Below are 17,676 nucleotides of genomic sequence, written 5' to 3' on the forward strand. Positions count from 1 at the left end.
TGGCTTTTATGAGTCAGTCTGTCATTCATGTCTGCATAATCTTAAAATACATTTTACAATCAAAGCCATTTTCTTGCATTATTCAGTGTGCTTGTTGAATAAGAAAAACAAGCACAATCATGAAATGATAAAGCAGCAATAAAATCAGAAAGTGCTGTGTAATATGGTGGTTCCATATATAAACAAAAATAAATAAATATTCTGCAGGTGCAGATCCAACTGCTGCCTAAATTAATCAAAGTGAGGCCATGCTAAGGTCTTTGTTCTATAAAAATACATAAGCATCAACTTCTCATTCTTATACATTCCAGTAATTATTATTGTCACATGAATGAGATTTCTTTATTCCTCAACTATACTGAAACCACCATTCCCTGCATGCAGGTTTCCGTAGTGTAGTGGTTATCACGTTCGCCTAACACGCGAAAGGTCCCCGGTTCGAAACCGGGCGGAAACATCTTTTGTTTTTATTCACAAATATGTTCTCCCCCTACTTATCTGCTGTCATCTTGTTATACATTGTGATTTTATATCATGCGTTATATGTTATACTTTATTTCCTCCGCTATATTTGTACATGTTTACATTTGGAAGATTCACGCAATTCCTCGTCGCTTCCCTAATGCGTTGTGGGAACTAATGTTATTTACTATTATACCGTCTAGTAATACACATCATGTTATAGTATAACCGGATCTCAGCATATCTCGCCCTGCTCTCTAGTTGCTGTCTCGGAGGAGCCAGAGGGGTTACTGCGCTGCGGTGACGTCCGGCGGACGTAGCGTGTGACGATCCGGATACAACAATGGTTGACTAGAGAGAGGTGAGTGTTGTGTGTGGGGGTGGTGTGTGGATGTGGGGGGCTCCCACGCGTGTATAGCAGCTGACACCCGGAAAAAGTACCTATTAACACACCAGCCCCCAGGGTCCAGCGGTGTCTGCCATTCCCATACATATAACTTAATGTGTATATTGTATATAGCTGGTTAGACTGGTAATGTGCATACACCGAGACTGCTGCAAGACTGGCCAGGGATTACATGGTCCTGAGGTGTCTGCCACCCCCATACATACAACTTAATGTGTATATTGTAAATAGCTGGTTAGACTGGTACTGTGCATACACCGAGACTGCTGCAAGACTGGCCAGGGATTACATGGTCCTGAGGTGTCTGCCATCCCCATACATACAACTTAATGTGTATATTGTATATAGCTGCTTAGACTGGTACTGTGCATACACCGAGACTGCTGCAAGACTGGCCAGGGATTACATGGTCCTGAGGTGTCTGCCACCCCCATACATACAACTTCATGTGTATATTGTATATAGCTGGTTAGACTGGTACTGTGCATACACCGAGACTGCTGCAAGACTGGCCAGGGATTACATGGTCCTGAGGTGTCTGCCATCCCCATACATACAACTTAATGTGTATATTGTATATAGCTGGTTAGACTGGTACCTTGCATACACAGAGACTGCTGCAAGACTGGCCAGGGATTACATGGTCCTGGGGTGTCTGCCACCCCCATACATACAATTTAATGTGTATATAGCTGGTTAGACTGGTACTGTGCATACACCGAGACTGCTGCAAGACTGACAAGGGATTACATGGTCCTGATGTGTCTGCCATCCCCATACATATAACTTCATGTGTATATTGTATATAGCTGGTTAGACTGGTACTGTGCATACACGGAGACTGCTGCAAGACTAGCCAGGGATTACATGGTCCTGATGTGTCTGCCATCCCCATACATACAACTTAATGTGTATATTGTATATAGCTGGTTAGACTGGTACTGTGCATACACCGAGACTGCTGCAAGACTGGCCAGGGATTACATGGTCCTGATGTGCATTATTCATGGTTGAAGCTAGGCAGCAGGACTCCTACATTGCGCCTTAGCACTCTGTGTTTAATATACTCTAGTTTTGTTCTAATGCAGAAGTAGGTAACCTGTGCCTTGCCATCTGCTGTGGAACTACAAGACTCAGCAAGCCTATGTGCCTCTAGGACTTGCAGATCCACCCTAGCTGGATGGAGCCAAAGGTTACCAAAGCCACTTCTGCAGAAATTTTGTGTACACCAATTAGTTTATATAAGCTATCAATTTAACATGACTGCAGTTAAATTAAAAAGAAAAATAATTGGACTGTTTGTTTCAATATTTCAGCTGAAGACTGAATGGTAGTTTGCAAACAAATTTAGTTTGAAATTTATTTTCATCCAAATCTATAGTCGTATTTCTAGTGTGCTTTCTGAGGGGTCCATTCATTATTGGTGGGCAGTGAGTGGCAGAGAAAATCAGAAAATGTCCTGCCTCTTGAATTTACCATGCCAGGGTGGGCTCATTAGCAAACCCTGGTGAACCCCCCCTAGTCTAAACTAAAACCTCATTCACTGCCATGCTAACTCTCTTGTCAAACCCTAGTGCCTACTGCACATGTATGGGTAAGGTTGCACATTGTGCCACACGCTGGGTGAAGACAGACTTCTTCAGTGGCGATGGAGTCCATAGGGACTTGATTAGCAAGTAAAGCTAACGCCATCTGAAGTTTGCCAAGTCTTTTTCTTTCTTTTTTTTTTAATAGGTTAAATTGGGTCAGACTGTGGCGACGGCAGTGACCAGCATTAGACAGGGTAACCCCTTGATAAATTAAAAGAACAGCTGCAATGGCCTTCTCTGTTTTCTCCAGATGTTTGGCTCATTGCAGCTTAGTAAATAAACCCCTATGTCTTTGATATTCCCTGTTGGATTTGTGAACATCCATGATCCACTACTGGCTCATACATGGGTGTTAAAAAGCAGCACTAGTTGTTTAGGGTAGATAATTTGACTTTCCTTCAAATGATCTCAGAGACGCAACTGCAGCAGGCTATACTATTTTTTTACATAGTGCTTTTTACAGATGTTCCCTTAGAACACCATTATATTTTACTGAGCATTAACAATAGTGCTTACTGCAGTCAATGTTGAATATGATGCAACCCATATCTAATGATTGTCAGAAAGCGTATATGTAGAGGTTAGTTTGATTATATTATTTATTGCATCAGAGAGCTTTTACTAGGCTTTGTTGACACATTTAATAAGGGTATACTTATCAAAGTAGCAAATACCTGGGTCTTGCAATATTGCCTCCTGTTCTTTTCCTTCTTAGCAAATTAGGATTTGAGCAAAGCAAAAGTAAACATTTTGTAAACTTCATAAACCCTGCTTTTTTTAATGATTAGAAAAAGAAAAAAGTATTCCAGCATATTATTGATTTGATATTAAACAGTAACTTTACAAAGAAATGGTCAGCTTAATCACCATAAATAGAATGATCAGCCATGTTCTTGGTCTTGACCGTATATTAAGAACTCTTGGTTTAAGGCAGTGCTATATTTAAATACTACTAAAAAAAAAAAAAATATTTGATGTGATACGATTAGGTCTGTGGATGTTGTCAGGGATAGTGTTGGCACAAGATAGCTTTTAATGGCTGCATACGGTCCACATGCTCCAATTTGACAGTTCTGGTTTAAGGTATATGTCATTGACACAAAGAGGTTGCTACATATTTTCAGGAACACAGACTGTAGTGTCTGAGTCAATGCTCTTGGTATGACTGCATTATTTAGAAGACACTTGTTTGTCACATGTATTGCCCAGTCCCATAGAATAACGTGCACATGCATAACTGAATTGTAAATTCTCATTTTGGAGCCTTGCAACATAACTTGGTCTTCCTAAAATGTGTCCGTCACCTTAATGCTCTCCTTTCTGTCTTCCTCCTAGGTAAGACGTTAAAGATCCTGCCGTCATGGCACATTTTGATCACTGTAAACAGCTGCTAGACAAATTAAACAAGCAGAGAGAAGCTGGCTTCCTGTGCGACTGCACCATTTTCATTGGCGACTTTCAATACAAAGCTCACAGAAATGTGTTGGCTTCTTTCAGTGAATATTTTGGGACCCTTTTCAAGGATGCTTTGGACTGTATTGTACTTCTGGATCAGCAGCGAGTAACACCAGTTGGATTCCAAACAATGTTGGATTTTATTTACAGTGGTGACTTAAATCTTGATAGGTGAGGTGGCTATTTTATGTTGATTGTAATGTGTAAGATACAAAATGATCATTATTATTTGATCAGGGTAGGGTTGTTGATACTTTGCTACTATTCCAGAAACATTTGTAGGAGGAGGATTGTTTTTAAAATAAACTTTATATTTTGAAATGTCAATTTGTAGAAACAGAATAAATAGGCAAAACCATATGTTCGATGATAACAATATAGTGAAAAGACAAATACAAGTAAAAAGAAAAGAACATTAATAATTAACAAGTTTAGACATAGATTAAAGCGGTAGGGTGAGCGGAAAAAGAAAAGATAGGGGGAAGGGAAATAGAGAAAAGATGGAGGCGCAAACTCAACGTATGCAGAAAAGACAAATATGCCACCACCTATAGTAATGGAGCTAGAGTAAATGAATAAGTGTTATATTGTGAAAACACAATATTCAATAATTATAGAGTTAAGAGTTAGAGTAAACCCGGGTTCCTGTATTATCCCAAATTTATCTGTTTTTCTTTGCAATTGAAAAGTATTTTTTTCCATAGAGGCAATGAACCATATTTTATTTTTAACATACTAGAGCAGAGGTGGACAGGGGTCCTTCTAGTACATGGCTATACAAGATTTAGCTGCATTTAAGATATAGAAACACGTTTACAAGATTTTGGCCCTAAAACAGGAACAGGGAGGCAAGAGAGCAGACCAGGGGGAAATCATTGTATGAATTTCCCTCCAAACATTTACATTTTGGGACAATACCACCAGATATGGATAAAATCTCCTCTATGTCCACAGCCCCTCCAGCACAGGGGAGATGCATCTGGACATATTCTATGCAGTCTTGTAGGTACAAGGTACTATCTTGTATACATTTTGTATGGCTTTTCTTTAATCAAAGTGGAAATAGAAGCCCTGGAAACCTTATCCCTGACACTATTCCACATGTCCTCATCAATCAGAGGTCCAGGTCCCTCTCCCATTTGAGATCGTGTCCTAGCTGAGCTTCTACAAAACCATGTTACAATGCAAGGGGTGCAAATGAGTGTTCTGTTTTGCACATAAGTTAAATACTGTTTTTTCATGTTTACATATTAACTTTAAATTTCAGTGTACAAATAAGCTATCAAGTATTTGTGTGCTACATGAAAAAACAGTCAGTATTTAACTTATGTGCAAAACAGAACACTCATTTGCACCCCTTGCATTGTAACATGGTTTTGTCCAGGAGACTGAAATAAGGATCCTCTTCATTTAAGATCCTTAAATCAGGCCCCTAGTTATCATTTATTTAGTACTTTCTACAGAATGACAGCTAGAATCTGATTCCCTTTGAAAGTCTGAAAAGAGACTAATAGGACTACATGATTATTTTTAATTTACCACACTATTTTACTTTAAAGGAAATGTCCATGTTTGGACACCCTCCTCTCTGTTTAACAGTTGCACAGAGGTCCTTCACCTGGTCCCTCAGACTTTCCCTGAAGGATCCCAGCCATGAAAGACCATTTACAGGGCTGGGATTGAGTGAAGTGAAGATGACACCGGATTGGATGGCTGTTACACATTCTGGTGCCTCCTTTGTTACACATCGTCCAATCACATTTGTTTTAAAGTTACTCCATGTCCAAAGTAATACAGACTCAAGGATTTCTTACTGTAATATGAGAGAAGGCTCCTAGAGGAGGGATCCCAATCTAAGTGCTACATGTCAGGATAGGCAGGATCTAAAGTAGATATCCCCTTTAAAAATGTGAAGGATTATCTTTTAGAACATTATTAGTTGTTGAACAGTGACAACCAGGGTTATGGGTACGAATAGCCATGTGATTGAAGACTTAACAGAAGTGGTTAATGTGCATTTGACTAGGACTCCAGCCCCTTATTATGTGTAATCTACAACTCCTGCTCATCCAGTATATTTTAAATTGTATAGCGATTGACCAACCTGTAGCCAAGTCAGATCATAGGAGTGGGAGGCAGTGAGCTGTCCACTGGTGTGTTATCGAGGACAAAGCTCCTAGTGACAAGGTCAGTGTTATAATGTGGGAGCGAGAATAGAGACAAGCAGGTAGCTACAGTCAAAAAATAGAAGGTGCAAGGTCACAACAGCAGAGAATAGTCATTTAAGTATCTTATCAAATTTCTGTACGAAGATTGTGGTTTCAAACGTCTATTGAAAAATGTTAATGTATCCAACTTGTTTCTGTCTAATTCAGATGTAATATAGAAGAAATATGTATGGCTGCAGAATACTTGAGGCTAGAAACAGTTGCGCTGACATGCAGAACTAAAATGGACTCTGTTACAGTGGGAAAAACCTGTGTTACAGATATGCCTCTTGCAGAGGGTTGTGGAGACACAAATGAACAGTCTCCTTTTCTGCATCTTGAAGGTACAGGTCTTGCAAACAAAACAGAAGCTATATGTTCAGCCAAAAAAGTTGTACATTTAAAAGCTCCTAGGAGCAAAAAATGGAAAAGGACAATGCGCTCTCATCAGAAAGTTCCAAAAACTGTAATTGAGCAGCAGAATCCTGTTTCCGGTACTCCCCCAGACCTCAGCCTGGATATAAATGAACTGACAGACATGTTAGTAAACCAAGCCACTCAGGATAAGGATAACTGCTTACTGCCATTCACAACTGCACTAACCTGTGAAAGCCTTGTAACGGAAGATGGTGTTACACAATCTGCTCGTGTGAAGCGGAAACGTGCCAAGTCCCAGCAAAACGGCGCTCTGAAAGAGCACTGCATGGCTAATATTGTAAGTGCAACCAACGTGTGCAAGATGGAAGGTTTGGTGAAAGACCTGGACCAGAAATACTTTAAGAATAAACCTACGTGCAATACTTGTGGTAAGGTCTTCTCAGAAGCCAGCAGTCTTCGGCGACACATGCGAATCCACAAAGGCGTTAAACCTTACGTGTGTCATTTATGTGGAAAAGCTTTTACACAGTGTAACCAGCTGAAAACACATGTGCGGACCCATACAGGTAAAACACTGGGGCTTATTTAATGTAATTTGCTGTAACCAATGGCAATCAGATTCTGAATGTCATTGTTCTGGTGCAGATTTGAAAATGAAAGGTAACATCGTATTGTTTTCTTTGGTAACAACATATTTGTGCACATAGACAAGTTTTTATGTCCAGACATTTTTTTATTACTACTGTGACAAAATGTCATCAGCATAGTAGGAGCAACATTAATGATGTCAGCAGAAGAACATAAAGTACATAAAACTGAAACACACATTGCGGCCATGACCTTTCACCTAAGAGGAGCAGAGGAGGTGGAGGCTAAACAGTGGAACTGGCAGGAGGGTGCGTTGGTGGCAATAGAGTAGGTTGAGTTAGGTGAGAATATTGGGCTGGGAGAATGAGGAAGAGGGGAGGAGAGTGCAGAGAAGGAGATGGTGCGTTGTGGATAGATATGGAAAGTAATTAGCATAGTGTGGGTACAACAACATGGTAATACTTATCACCATCTAATGATATTAAATATTATCATGACAAATTGCCTATTTTACAAACAATGTCATGTCTATATATTTATTTGTTCTGAGTAAAGCAAGGGGTCTTATATGTGTAAGAAATTAGTGATCAAAACTATATTTCTTCAAAATGGCAATAAAATGTTATATCATCGTAGTATATTATAGCCACTGGGTGGCACTGCTCTTTTGCTAGTATTGCTATTGCATTTAATCTCAGGAAAGCAATGATGTGGCAATGCACAGTGCAGATATGGAGGGATATAAGATTACCTATGCAGAATAGTTTACTCCCAATTATCTTACATATTTATAGATGCAATATGAAAATTAATTTCTGCTTTGCACACTGCTACGGCCAGCCTACACCTTCTATATATAACATGCTGGTGCTCTTACCTACTAACGTTCTCCAACACCATTTATTGTCCCTGAGCTGCATCCTTGTGGTATTGGGTTTTGGTGATTCTAAGATGTATATGTAACCAGGGAACCATTCAAAATGTTGTCGGTATAATGGATTTTTTGAATTGTTACACAGCATTCAAGCTGAACTGAATGCTTCTGTTTAATTTGTCAGGAGAAAAGCCATACCAGTGCAAACTGTGCGATAAAGGGTTTGCTCAGAAATGCCAGTTGGTCTTTCATAGTCGAATGCATCATGGAGAGGAGAAACCATATACATGTGATGTGTGTAATCTACAGTTTGCAACTTCCAGTAATTTAAAAATTCATACCAGGTCAGTAAGATACCCCAGTAGACTTTTATTAAAAAATAAAACCTTTTTATTTTTCTTCCAGTTTACAGGATTCTCCACATATTGTATCATAACGTAATGCATGTGGGGCTGTAATCTGTGTGTATTCTTGTTTGTTGTCCTCTCTCTGGGATTCTGATGTTTGGAGGAACAGTCTTTGTTACGTGGTATATATAGTGTGTCTTCCATTGTACTTGAAGCTGACAAGTAGTTATGCTACATGTGTGTAAATTGAGGAACTTCAATAAACTTACTGATATCAAAATTAGAACTTACTACTCTGTTGTATCCATTCAACAAAGTCCACTGCATACTAATGCAGCAGCCTGTTAGTGTTACAGAGGAGCGTGCATAACAAACTGACAAGTTCAAACCCTGCCCTTGAAAGCTCCCCTCCATAAATGTACAAACACGCCACACGCATTCTGTGCACAATGCATGTCCGGCAGCAGGATGATCGCGCCACAACATATTATAACCCTCTTCCACCTATATTACATTATGAAGCTGGGCGGAGACCCTCTTTGATGCTAAGTAATGCTTTGCTCCCTTCTTGTCAGAAAGCACAGTGGAGAAAAGCCATATGTCTGTGACAGATGTGGTCAGAGGTTTGCACAGGCCAGCACCCTGACGTACCACGTCCGCCGGCACACAGGAGAGAAGCCGTATGTCTGTGACACCTGTGGGAAAGCGTTTGCTGTCTCCAGTTCTCTAATTACTCATGCAAGAAAGCATACAGGTAACAGAAACAGTATGAGCCATAATGCATACTGATCTTAGTATGCACAGGGTGGGGGGGGGGGGGGGGAACACTCCTTAGCACAACCATTACCAGCACTGAACTATCCATTGCGCTTGCTCCTCTCTGTGGGTCAGCGCAGACTTCTCCTGGGCTGGAAAACTACATATTATCAGTAGAATATGCATTTATAGTGAATGACATTTAAAAGTAAAGGTGAAACTTTTTGGTGAAAATCATGCACCTGTCCCTGATTAGGACATCTGTCTGATAGAACAACCACAAAGTTATAACTATCCACTGCCTGGCTGGATAATCCTTTTACATTACTTTGGTAGCCAGGGAATCTAACCAGCTGCCAACTATGGCCAGGAACAACCCCCTCTGCCTCATACCTCCAAGCCTGCATTGATTGACAGTCCCAGTGCTATTGCAGGTTACAGCGCTCTGTTACTGTCAGCATTACGTCTTATTTGTTATTTTTAAACAATACATTGGTTGTTACTATAGTTACAGTTATACTGACTTACAGCTGTATGTAATATTTAGGGGAGAAGCCTTACATCTGTGGAGTTTGTGGAAAGAGTTTCATTTCTTCTGGAGAACTTAACAAACACTTCCGGTCTCATACAGGTAGGCAGATTTTCTTCTTCTCCCTGAGACCACTTTCTTCAGTTTCTGGTGAAATTATTTTAATAGCTTGAAAACCTTGGTGCAGTTTGTGCCATTCTACGTGGACCCTATAATGCCACAGAAAAAGCTTAGTCCTATGAATATTAGGGATAATATTTTACTTGTCAGTTGGCTGCTAATTGGTGAAATAGTGTTCAGTGATGAACCTGGCAGTGTAAAGGATCATTAAACATTAAAAACGTTGCTTTTTCTAAAGGAGCTACTAATGACATTTCCAAATTATACAGATCAACTGTCCACCGTGACTGTTACCTGTATTTAATAGCAGCTAACTTGGAAACTGCTATTAGATCCAAATAACAGTCTAATAGTGTTTATGTGCAACAGAAATCCATTAAAGCCTCCTCAAAGTGTAGAACAAATATGGAATAAGTTTTTCTAAAGTAATTAAAAATGTAAAAGTTATATTATTGAGAGTGTGTACATGTATATTGTATGCTAAAATGCTTTTATTCATTTTAACATCAAAAAGCTGATCTCTCTTCTGTTTTTCCTTTCCACTGCTATTGGCATAAGTCATGTTTATTGTAGGCAATATGGAAAATTTTACCATTCGCTTATGAAAAAGAACAAAAATAATCAGGTTTATTTATTTTTTTATGACAGACTTAATGAAATAATGTCACAGAATTGTAAACATTAAAGTGGTGCTCACCCTAGATATCAGAGATGTATATGAGTGGGGAACACTGTTGGTAATCTGTGCCATTTAAACTAAGTGCTTATTTATAGTTTGATGTTATGTAATGAACAAATGACTCTTACGTCACATTTTGACTTTAGGAGAAAGGCCCTTTGTCTGTGAAGTGTGTGGAAATTCCTATACAGATGTGAAAAATTTAAAGAAGCACAAGTTGAAAATGCACAATGGTAAGCATAGTTATCAATACTTTATGCACTGTGTATTGTACATACTCTTACAAGGTTCTATACATTGTTTCTAAAACAGAATGTGACCATCTTAAAATAAAAATGATAGCGGATTAGCACTTTGCTGCTCTTGCCTTGCTTACAGTACTTTCTCAGCCACAATAAATATAATTACAGTACCTCGTTCACACCTGTATGCTGTTAATGCATTTTTCAACCACTAACTTGAAACTTGCATTAAAAATAGGGTGAAAGATTTCTTAAGGGCTTGTTTCCATCATTGGCATGACCTATTTCTTATGAGTTAACGCACAGTATCGGTACAATAGATTTATGGGTAAACGCACAACTCATGGGCAGCCAATATAAACACATTAAAAATACACGCTGTCACACTTGTCTCTGCCCTTTGCTTTATTCCTCACATCCAGACTCTTTCCGAGTCTCTTGACCTTAGAAACCTTGCCAGAATTCTTACCCAACATGCTACCAAAACTCTTATCCATTCTCTCATGATCTCCCATCTTGACTACTGCAGCAACCTCCTATCTGGCATTTCCGACGCCCAGATATCCACACTAAAGTCCATCCTAAATGCTGCTGCAAAACTGATCTCTGCCACCGCTCCATCTGCTGCACCACTTTGCAAATTCCTACACTGGTTCCCTATGTTCTCCAGAATCCAATTCAAATTACTCACCCTCACCTACAAAGCCCTCAAGAACACCACCACCACTTCATACATCTCAAATCTCATATCAAAATACTCACCCTCCCACCCTCTTAGATCTACCTCTGACCTGCGCCTTGTCTCGTCTCTGGTAACCACCTCTCACTCGTGCCTAGAGGTCTTCTCCCGTGCTGCTGCTCACTTATGGAATTCCGTACCAAGCCTAATCTTTAGATCTTACCTTATCCCCAATGATACATCTCACTCTAATGCACCCTCACAACTGACCCAATCTCCACTCTGAGCCATGCTTACTCCCCTTATTTCAGCTGTGCCCCCTTCAATATAGAGTATAAGCTCTCTAATGAGCAAGGTCCTCCCTACCCTTTGTTTTCATGTCTGCATTAATTTTGTCTGCCTTGTATGTCCCTGTTTTATGTATGTTGTGTTTTTCTTACTGTACGGTGCTGCGGAGCACTGGTGCCTTATAGTTCTGTAATGATGATGATAATAATGTGTAACCCCCTGTCACTGTGTGTAGTGTGATGTGCAAAGGGTACACAGTGCACCTCCTTCTCAAGCCCTGGCTAGCTGATGGGCATGGGTGTAAATGATCAGGGGGTCCCTGCACATGCAGGTGTTTCTCTGTAGTTAGTGGGACACAGGTAATGTCACTTTGTAATGCAGTGTAAAAGTCACAATAATTTGGGCGCCAGACCATCTCTATAACAAACTGAACTTTTATTTACACTCTTCCTCCAGCACAATAATCATAATGGTTGCAGAATATAGACATCTCCTTACTCTCTCCAGCACAGTTCTTAATGAGCAATACGAATATGGTTGCAAATATCTTATCACTCCTCCTGCACAGTTCTTAATGTTATCCAGATGTTAAATAACATAATTCACATGTCTCTTGCACTCCATACTCACTGCAGATCACCCTTTCTGCAGGGGCACATGCATGGATGCTAATAGGCAGGCAGCCTCTCCTCCATGCAGCTCTGACACACTCTGTGTACCTCTCAACTGCAGCTCATCCCTCCTCTGCGGGATGATGTCTCCTGTGCTCTGACACGTCACTCTGTGTACTCTCAGCCTCAGGATCTGACACTACAGCTACCAGGCCTCTTGTAGCAGCCCTCACTCCAGGGCCTCTTCCATGCAAAGTGTCCCCCTCTCTCTTGGGTTCCCTATAGTGGCATGGAGTTCTCCCCCTCATCCAGGGCACACATTCCTTGCCCTGGCTCAGTCACCACGCTCAGACTTCCAGGGAATGCTGGGGGAGCCTGGGAGCTTCCACCCCAGGTCCCCAGCTACAACTCTCCTCTTGTGTCTCCCTTCTCAGTTCCTATCCCCCCTTAATGACAGCCCCTCCTTCCTCTCACTTAGTCTCACAGGCTGGGCTGGGTTATCACCATGGTAACCAGTTTATGTAACTTTTCAGAAACTTCTATCTTACCCTCTAGGTGACCCCTCCTCTATTCACTGAGGTAAAGGTTTAACTAAAACACCACTAGGGGGGTGTTACAAATGCAAAACTAAAATGCATCTAAAGTGCGCTTTTAGCTTTTTGGGGAATTTTCCCTGTAGCATGTGACTGGAAAAAAGAGATGCTTGACAAAGCTACATTTATAATGCTCTATAAAGGTTAACATATATTTCTAAATATTTAAAGACAACAAAATTAAAGTTAAAATAAACCATATTTATATACAGGGTATGTTTTCTCCTTAAGACTATGCTTAAGAGTTTTGAAGTCCTGGAGACTACTTCTGTGAAATAAATACAGCTCCGATCCTCCAGCACTCAGTTGTTTCTGCTCTCCCTGTTGTCAGATGACTTGGTCCAGCCCACCCCTATTAGGTAGTGTGAAATCCCCCACTGAAATGCTACATGGGGCTCACCACCTAAATAGAGAGGGTTGTTCCAAACTTGACAACACATATTAATTGCTACCAGGGGTATAAAACCATGATTGTTGTTTAGGAACATATCTTTAACTGTTTAATCTTCTGTTGTATTGAGGAAACACTTAGAGCTTTGCATTACATTTTATCCTGTTATATCTTGGGGCAAACTAGGGATCATTGCTCCATTTGGGAGTTTTCAGAAAGAGCTCCAATGATTCTTATACTAAGGCCAGGAGCAGGCATGTTCACAGTAAATTATCTCCTGCAATAACTACTCTCATTATCTCCTGTTCCCTGTAATGCTGGGTAACCTACAGTATTATGTAAGTAGTATCCTAGTGTACAGGCAAGGAAGGGTGTGAAGGGCACCAGTCTAGAAGCCACTGGTCCTGCACATACCCCACACGCTGACATTGCAAATCGCAGCAGTGGGTCAATATTTTTCATTCATTGTTACTACGTCTAGTCACCATTCCATTTTGTCTTTATTCACTTAGAACTATAGCTGAAATCTGGCATATTGCTATATCAGTAAGGCACTACGATCCACTAGATGTGAGTGAAATTTCTTGAATGTTTATTGTATTCAGTAAGTAAAAAAAACTGTTCACAAGCAGCTAAAGAATCCTTCTCTATTTTACAATTTATTATTTTTCTTTCTTTTCTTTTTTTTGTTACATTTCCCCTTTTTTTTTTTTTTTTTTTTTTTATACAGTTTTTTTGAACATTCTGATCTTTAAGTCATAAATATGCCTATGTTTGGGAGCACCCCTTCTTATAACAAGGAATAGCAGGATAGTACAAGATTAGTACAATACCTAATTAATTATTTGGTAGACTACTGGTTACAAAGAAAAATCCTATTCTAGTGCGGCTAAAACCAATACTACAGTTTTTAATATTGCTATATCTATACAGAGCAGGTTCTGCACAAACTGACCATCTTCACCATTAATTATAATAATCCATTGGTGGATGTCAATGCCATTATACATCTCAGGTTAGTGCTCGGAGGTTCTTCAGCGTTCAGTTGATGTACTGTTTGTGTAGCATATGCTGTACTTGTGCGAAGTGGAGAAAATTAAAGGTTGTTGGAGGTGGAGTAAAGGCAGGGGAGCTCTGATTTCAGTTGATATGTAATTTGGATTCACATAATAAAGTACAGTAAAATACAAGAGTTTTATCACAATGTATTGCAGGAAGTGAAGAGACAGACGAAACAGAAGCTGCTGATTGTGCACATAAGGAGGACGACACAGAGAAGAAAAGTCCAGTACCAGATAACCTTGATCTGAAGCCATCAGAGTTGTTCTTACCTCTCACTCTTCACATTGGTCCTGAAGACCATCAGATGTTGCTGCCAGTGACAGATAATCAGTGTTTTTCTTCTGAGACTTTACTAAGGACATCCACAAACAGCTATTCAGAGCCACAGTTCATATTTCTACAGCAGATGTACTGACAAAGGACTGTGACAATGACAAACTGAATCACTGGAGGGTAAGAAGATGATGGAGTTTTAAAGCTGCAATTTTTCCTTTTAGGAGAAAACTTTCTTTGATCTGTGATGTAGAAGGAAAATTTGCCCTAATATTTTTACTTGCAAGATTTTACCAGCATCTTTTGGCTGTATGCTGAGGTGATTTTTTAGTGAATGAATAATTGATTGCAGTAATGTGTTAGAATGTTTACATAACTGTTTCTTGCTTTATTTAAATGGGAACATATTTTTTTTAAAATGTCTTTGTCAGTCGGATAGCTCAGCGGCAGTGGTTCCGTGGAATAAATCTGCATCTTTTACGATCAGACCCTGTAGCCTATTTCTGCAACTTCCATTTAGCATGTCCATGTAAAATTAGGAGTGTTGGAATATAATTGATCTATATTTGATCCCTGTTAACTCTATCACATTTTAGGATTGATCACCATATTTACACTCGTAAAGACTCACAATATTATTGGTAGTTTTCTTTCTGCACCAAGGTTGTATGCACAATTCAGTATAGATAAGGAAGCATAAATGACCCTTAAAGAATAGTTACAAATGGTTGCTGTATATGTTTTCATTTAATTATGTTGCAGAAATTATGTTGGAAATTAGAGCTGTGTAGTCATCAGCATTTATTGGATTGTATTTCTCTTCACTGTTGTTCCAAGAATTTGATATGTAAAATTGATGTTTATTCAATATGAGCATGTCTGCTACTGCAATGCCTCTTTATGTGTGCAAGCGTGCCTACTTCCCTGCCTAGCACAAGGTGCATGCTCGCTTTACATTGTATGAACACGCCCCATAAAATGAATCTGCTCCTAGTTCAGCATCTGCAGAAGTTCCACAAGATGCGAATGGGGGAAATAGATAAAATGTCACCTTAAAGTCCAACCTACTTATACTTTAGGACAACCATCTTCATTATTTTAAATTAATCATGAGAATGAGAAAACACCAGGGCTGCTTTTTATTTGTTTTGCTTTTTTGTATTTGATTTTTATTACATTGTGCTAGCAGCTATGACTAGCGGGAGAATTATGTCACTTTTGCAGGGTAGAAAAGGTTGTGCGACAACCTGTAAAAAGTGGGATTATTTCTTAAATTTGCATACTGACAGCTCATTTATATAATTCTGTCCCGCAAAATTACATTTTGCTTTCCACTTCAGTGCACTAATGCACCCAATCTGCTCTTAGCATGGCACAACCATGATCTTCCAATCAGAAGGTTCAGACCAATACCCACCAGCACAGGTACATTTGATGTCACAAAAAAATCATTTGCATTGCCCGCATACACATTCATAAAGAACCCTTAGTGACAGACATACATTTCTCCATAAATAAAGGCTACCACACTATTTATCCTGGATATTCTAGGTTCCTTACAGCATATCATTCAGATGGTGGTAGAATAATGTATCTGTCTGTGATTATATTTATTAATGCCAGTAGGGGATCAATACACTACATACAAATACTGTTTGGTTGTGTGGATTATAAGCAAAAAACATAACCTGAGGTTTTTTTTATGGTGGTTTCTTTTGTTTTGTTTTTTACATGTTGTGTAATTTAAAAGTGGTTCAGAGTTTTAAAGAATAACTTAGAAATGTTAGAAAAAGCAAGTTTTTTTTTTCTGTGTTCCCTGAGTATTTCTAGACATGTACATTTGCTTGTGTGAGATGCATTTTTATTGTTTTAAATAAAGGTGCATTTTTCCTTCCTATCCTGTATGTGTGCTCATGTGTTACCCTACAAATAACTGAGGAATGTCTGATGTGGAAACAGTTCTGAAGCTGGCAGATGAGGCTGATTATACAGCAGAAATGAATATTCCATGTGCGACTCCCCCGTACATATAGTGTCTTTGGTTGCTTTATCTTACTATTGTATATATCTTGCCAGTGTAGTCTCAGAACATGTGAGCATGGGTGCTGCATACAAACACACACCTGCTGGTGTAACATGTAGTGTATTGCTATGTTTTACACCGCTTAGATCAAGTTTCCACCTATCCAGGTTCATGTCTTCATATGGCTGCACATTTCCTCCGACTGGCGCTTCTTTCAAAGCGTATTGTGCCAAAGTTCTATGTACGCTTATCTGGCAGATCTCCTGCCCAATAAAAAGACACGAAGGGCGATGTGGCACGCAGACATTGTGCCGCGCACAGTGCTGGCAATTACAGTAGCAATCTCTGCTCATGTTTCCTCACACTTCTATGGGGTGCGAGGAAAAAATGAGCATAGATTTCTGTGTAACCTTTGCTGGTAAGTCTCTCACGGACGTTCCGGAGACACTTCGCGGCTACTTGAATTCCCCCCTAAGTAGCTGCAGGACTCCTTACGATCATGCGTGTCTTACAGTTCATATGATATTTACTCCAATATTTGCCCAAATGCACCTTTCTTTATGTGAAAGCGCTGGGCTATACCAGCCAAGGCGGCGGTGTCCAGTGGAGTGCACAATTTGATGGGAGTTGATCTAGGGCCATGAATGCGCCCAGTTATGTAATAATTCGATTTTGTATTGCAACCTATTTAAATGAGTCTGAGGCGGTAAAGAAAGCACATTTAGAAGGGGATTCCCTGTTTATCGGTGGTGTACAGAGGTGCTGCCAGGCATTTTTCTGCCTGCAAAAGGACTTGAATTTTCCACCTACTCAGACCTGATGGAAACCAGACTCTGGCCTAGGCTTTCAGTAGGATGCCTTCTGCCTATCGCCAAACATTTAGAATCCTGAAAGCAGGAAAAAATAATCCTTGTCCCCATTCTGCCCACAAACTGCACCCACTTTGCTGTTAAGCCCCAGCCTCTTTGCGGTTGGGATGTCCCTCAAAAATCAGAACCATTGGGAGGTATGCTTTTGCACCCAGGTGGACTTTATTTGGGAAAGGACAATTCTTGGAGCACAATGTACTAAGAAAACATTCATGTAATAAATACAGTATGAACACCTTGTATTTATGTAGAATG

The 17,676-nt window shown here is 39.8% G+C and overlaps 1 protein-coding gene and 1 non-coding gene across 2 annotated transcripts; both read left to right on the top strand.

Annotated features, from left to right (window-relative positions):
* The first annotated feature begins 384 nt into the window (after positions 1 to 384).
* TRNAV-AAC (transfer RNA valine (anticodon AAC)) lies at positions 385 to 457 on the top strand. Its single transcript has one exon. It is a non-coding gene; the product is annotated as a tRNA-Val (tRNA).
* Positions 458 to 728: 271 nt separating this feature from the next.
* MYNN (myoneurin) lies at positions 729 to 16,426 on the top strand. Its single transcript, XM_075202095.1, has 8 exons — positions 729 to 823; positions 3,793 to 4,083; positions 6,288 to 7,063; positions 8,144 to 8,303; positions 8,882 to 9,060; positions 9,610 to 9,693; positions 10,537 to 10,623; positions 14,409 to 16,426. Exons 2-8 carry the CDS (start codon positions 3,818 to 3,820, stop codon positions 14,669 to 14,671), a joined length of 1,815 nt encoding a protein of 604 aa, XP_075058196.1. The 5' UTR covers positions 729 to 823; positions 3,793 to 3,817; the 3' UTR covers positions 14,672 to 16,426.
* Positions 16,427 to 17,676: the final 1,250 nt, after the last annotated feature.

This window comes from Mixophyes fleayi, chromosome 3 (assembly GCF_038048845.1).
Source record: "Mixophyes fleayi isolate aMixFle1 chromosome 3, aMixFle1.hap1, whole genome shotgun sequence".
In the NCBI taxonomy this organism is placed as follows: Eukaryota; Metazoa; Chordata; class Amphibia; order Anura; family Limnodynastidae; genus Mixophyes; species Mixophyes fleayi.

Bases quoted from the DNA above. Each gene is read 5' to 3' on its own strand.
- MYNN (XM_075202095.1), top strand. From the start codon at position 3,818: ATGGCACATTTTGATCACTGTAAACAGCTGCTAGACAAATTAAACAAG. The intron at 7,064-8,143 runs GTAAAACACTGG...TTAATTTGTCAG, and splicing joins ACATGTGCGGACCCATACAG to GAGAAAAGCCATACCAGTGC. The intron at 10,624-14,408 runs GTAAGCATAGTT...AATGTATTGCAG, and splicing joins CAAGTTGAAAATGCACAATG to GAAGTGAAGAGACAGACGAA.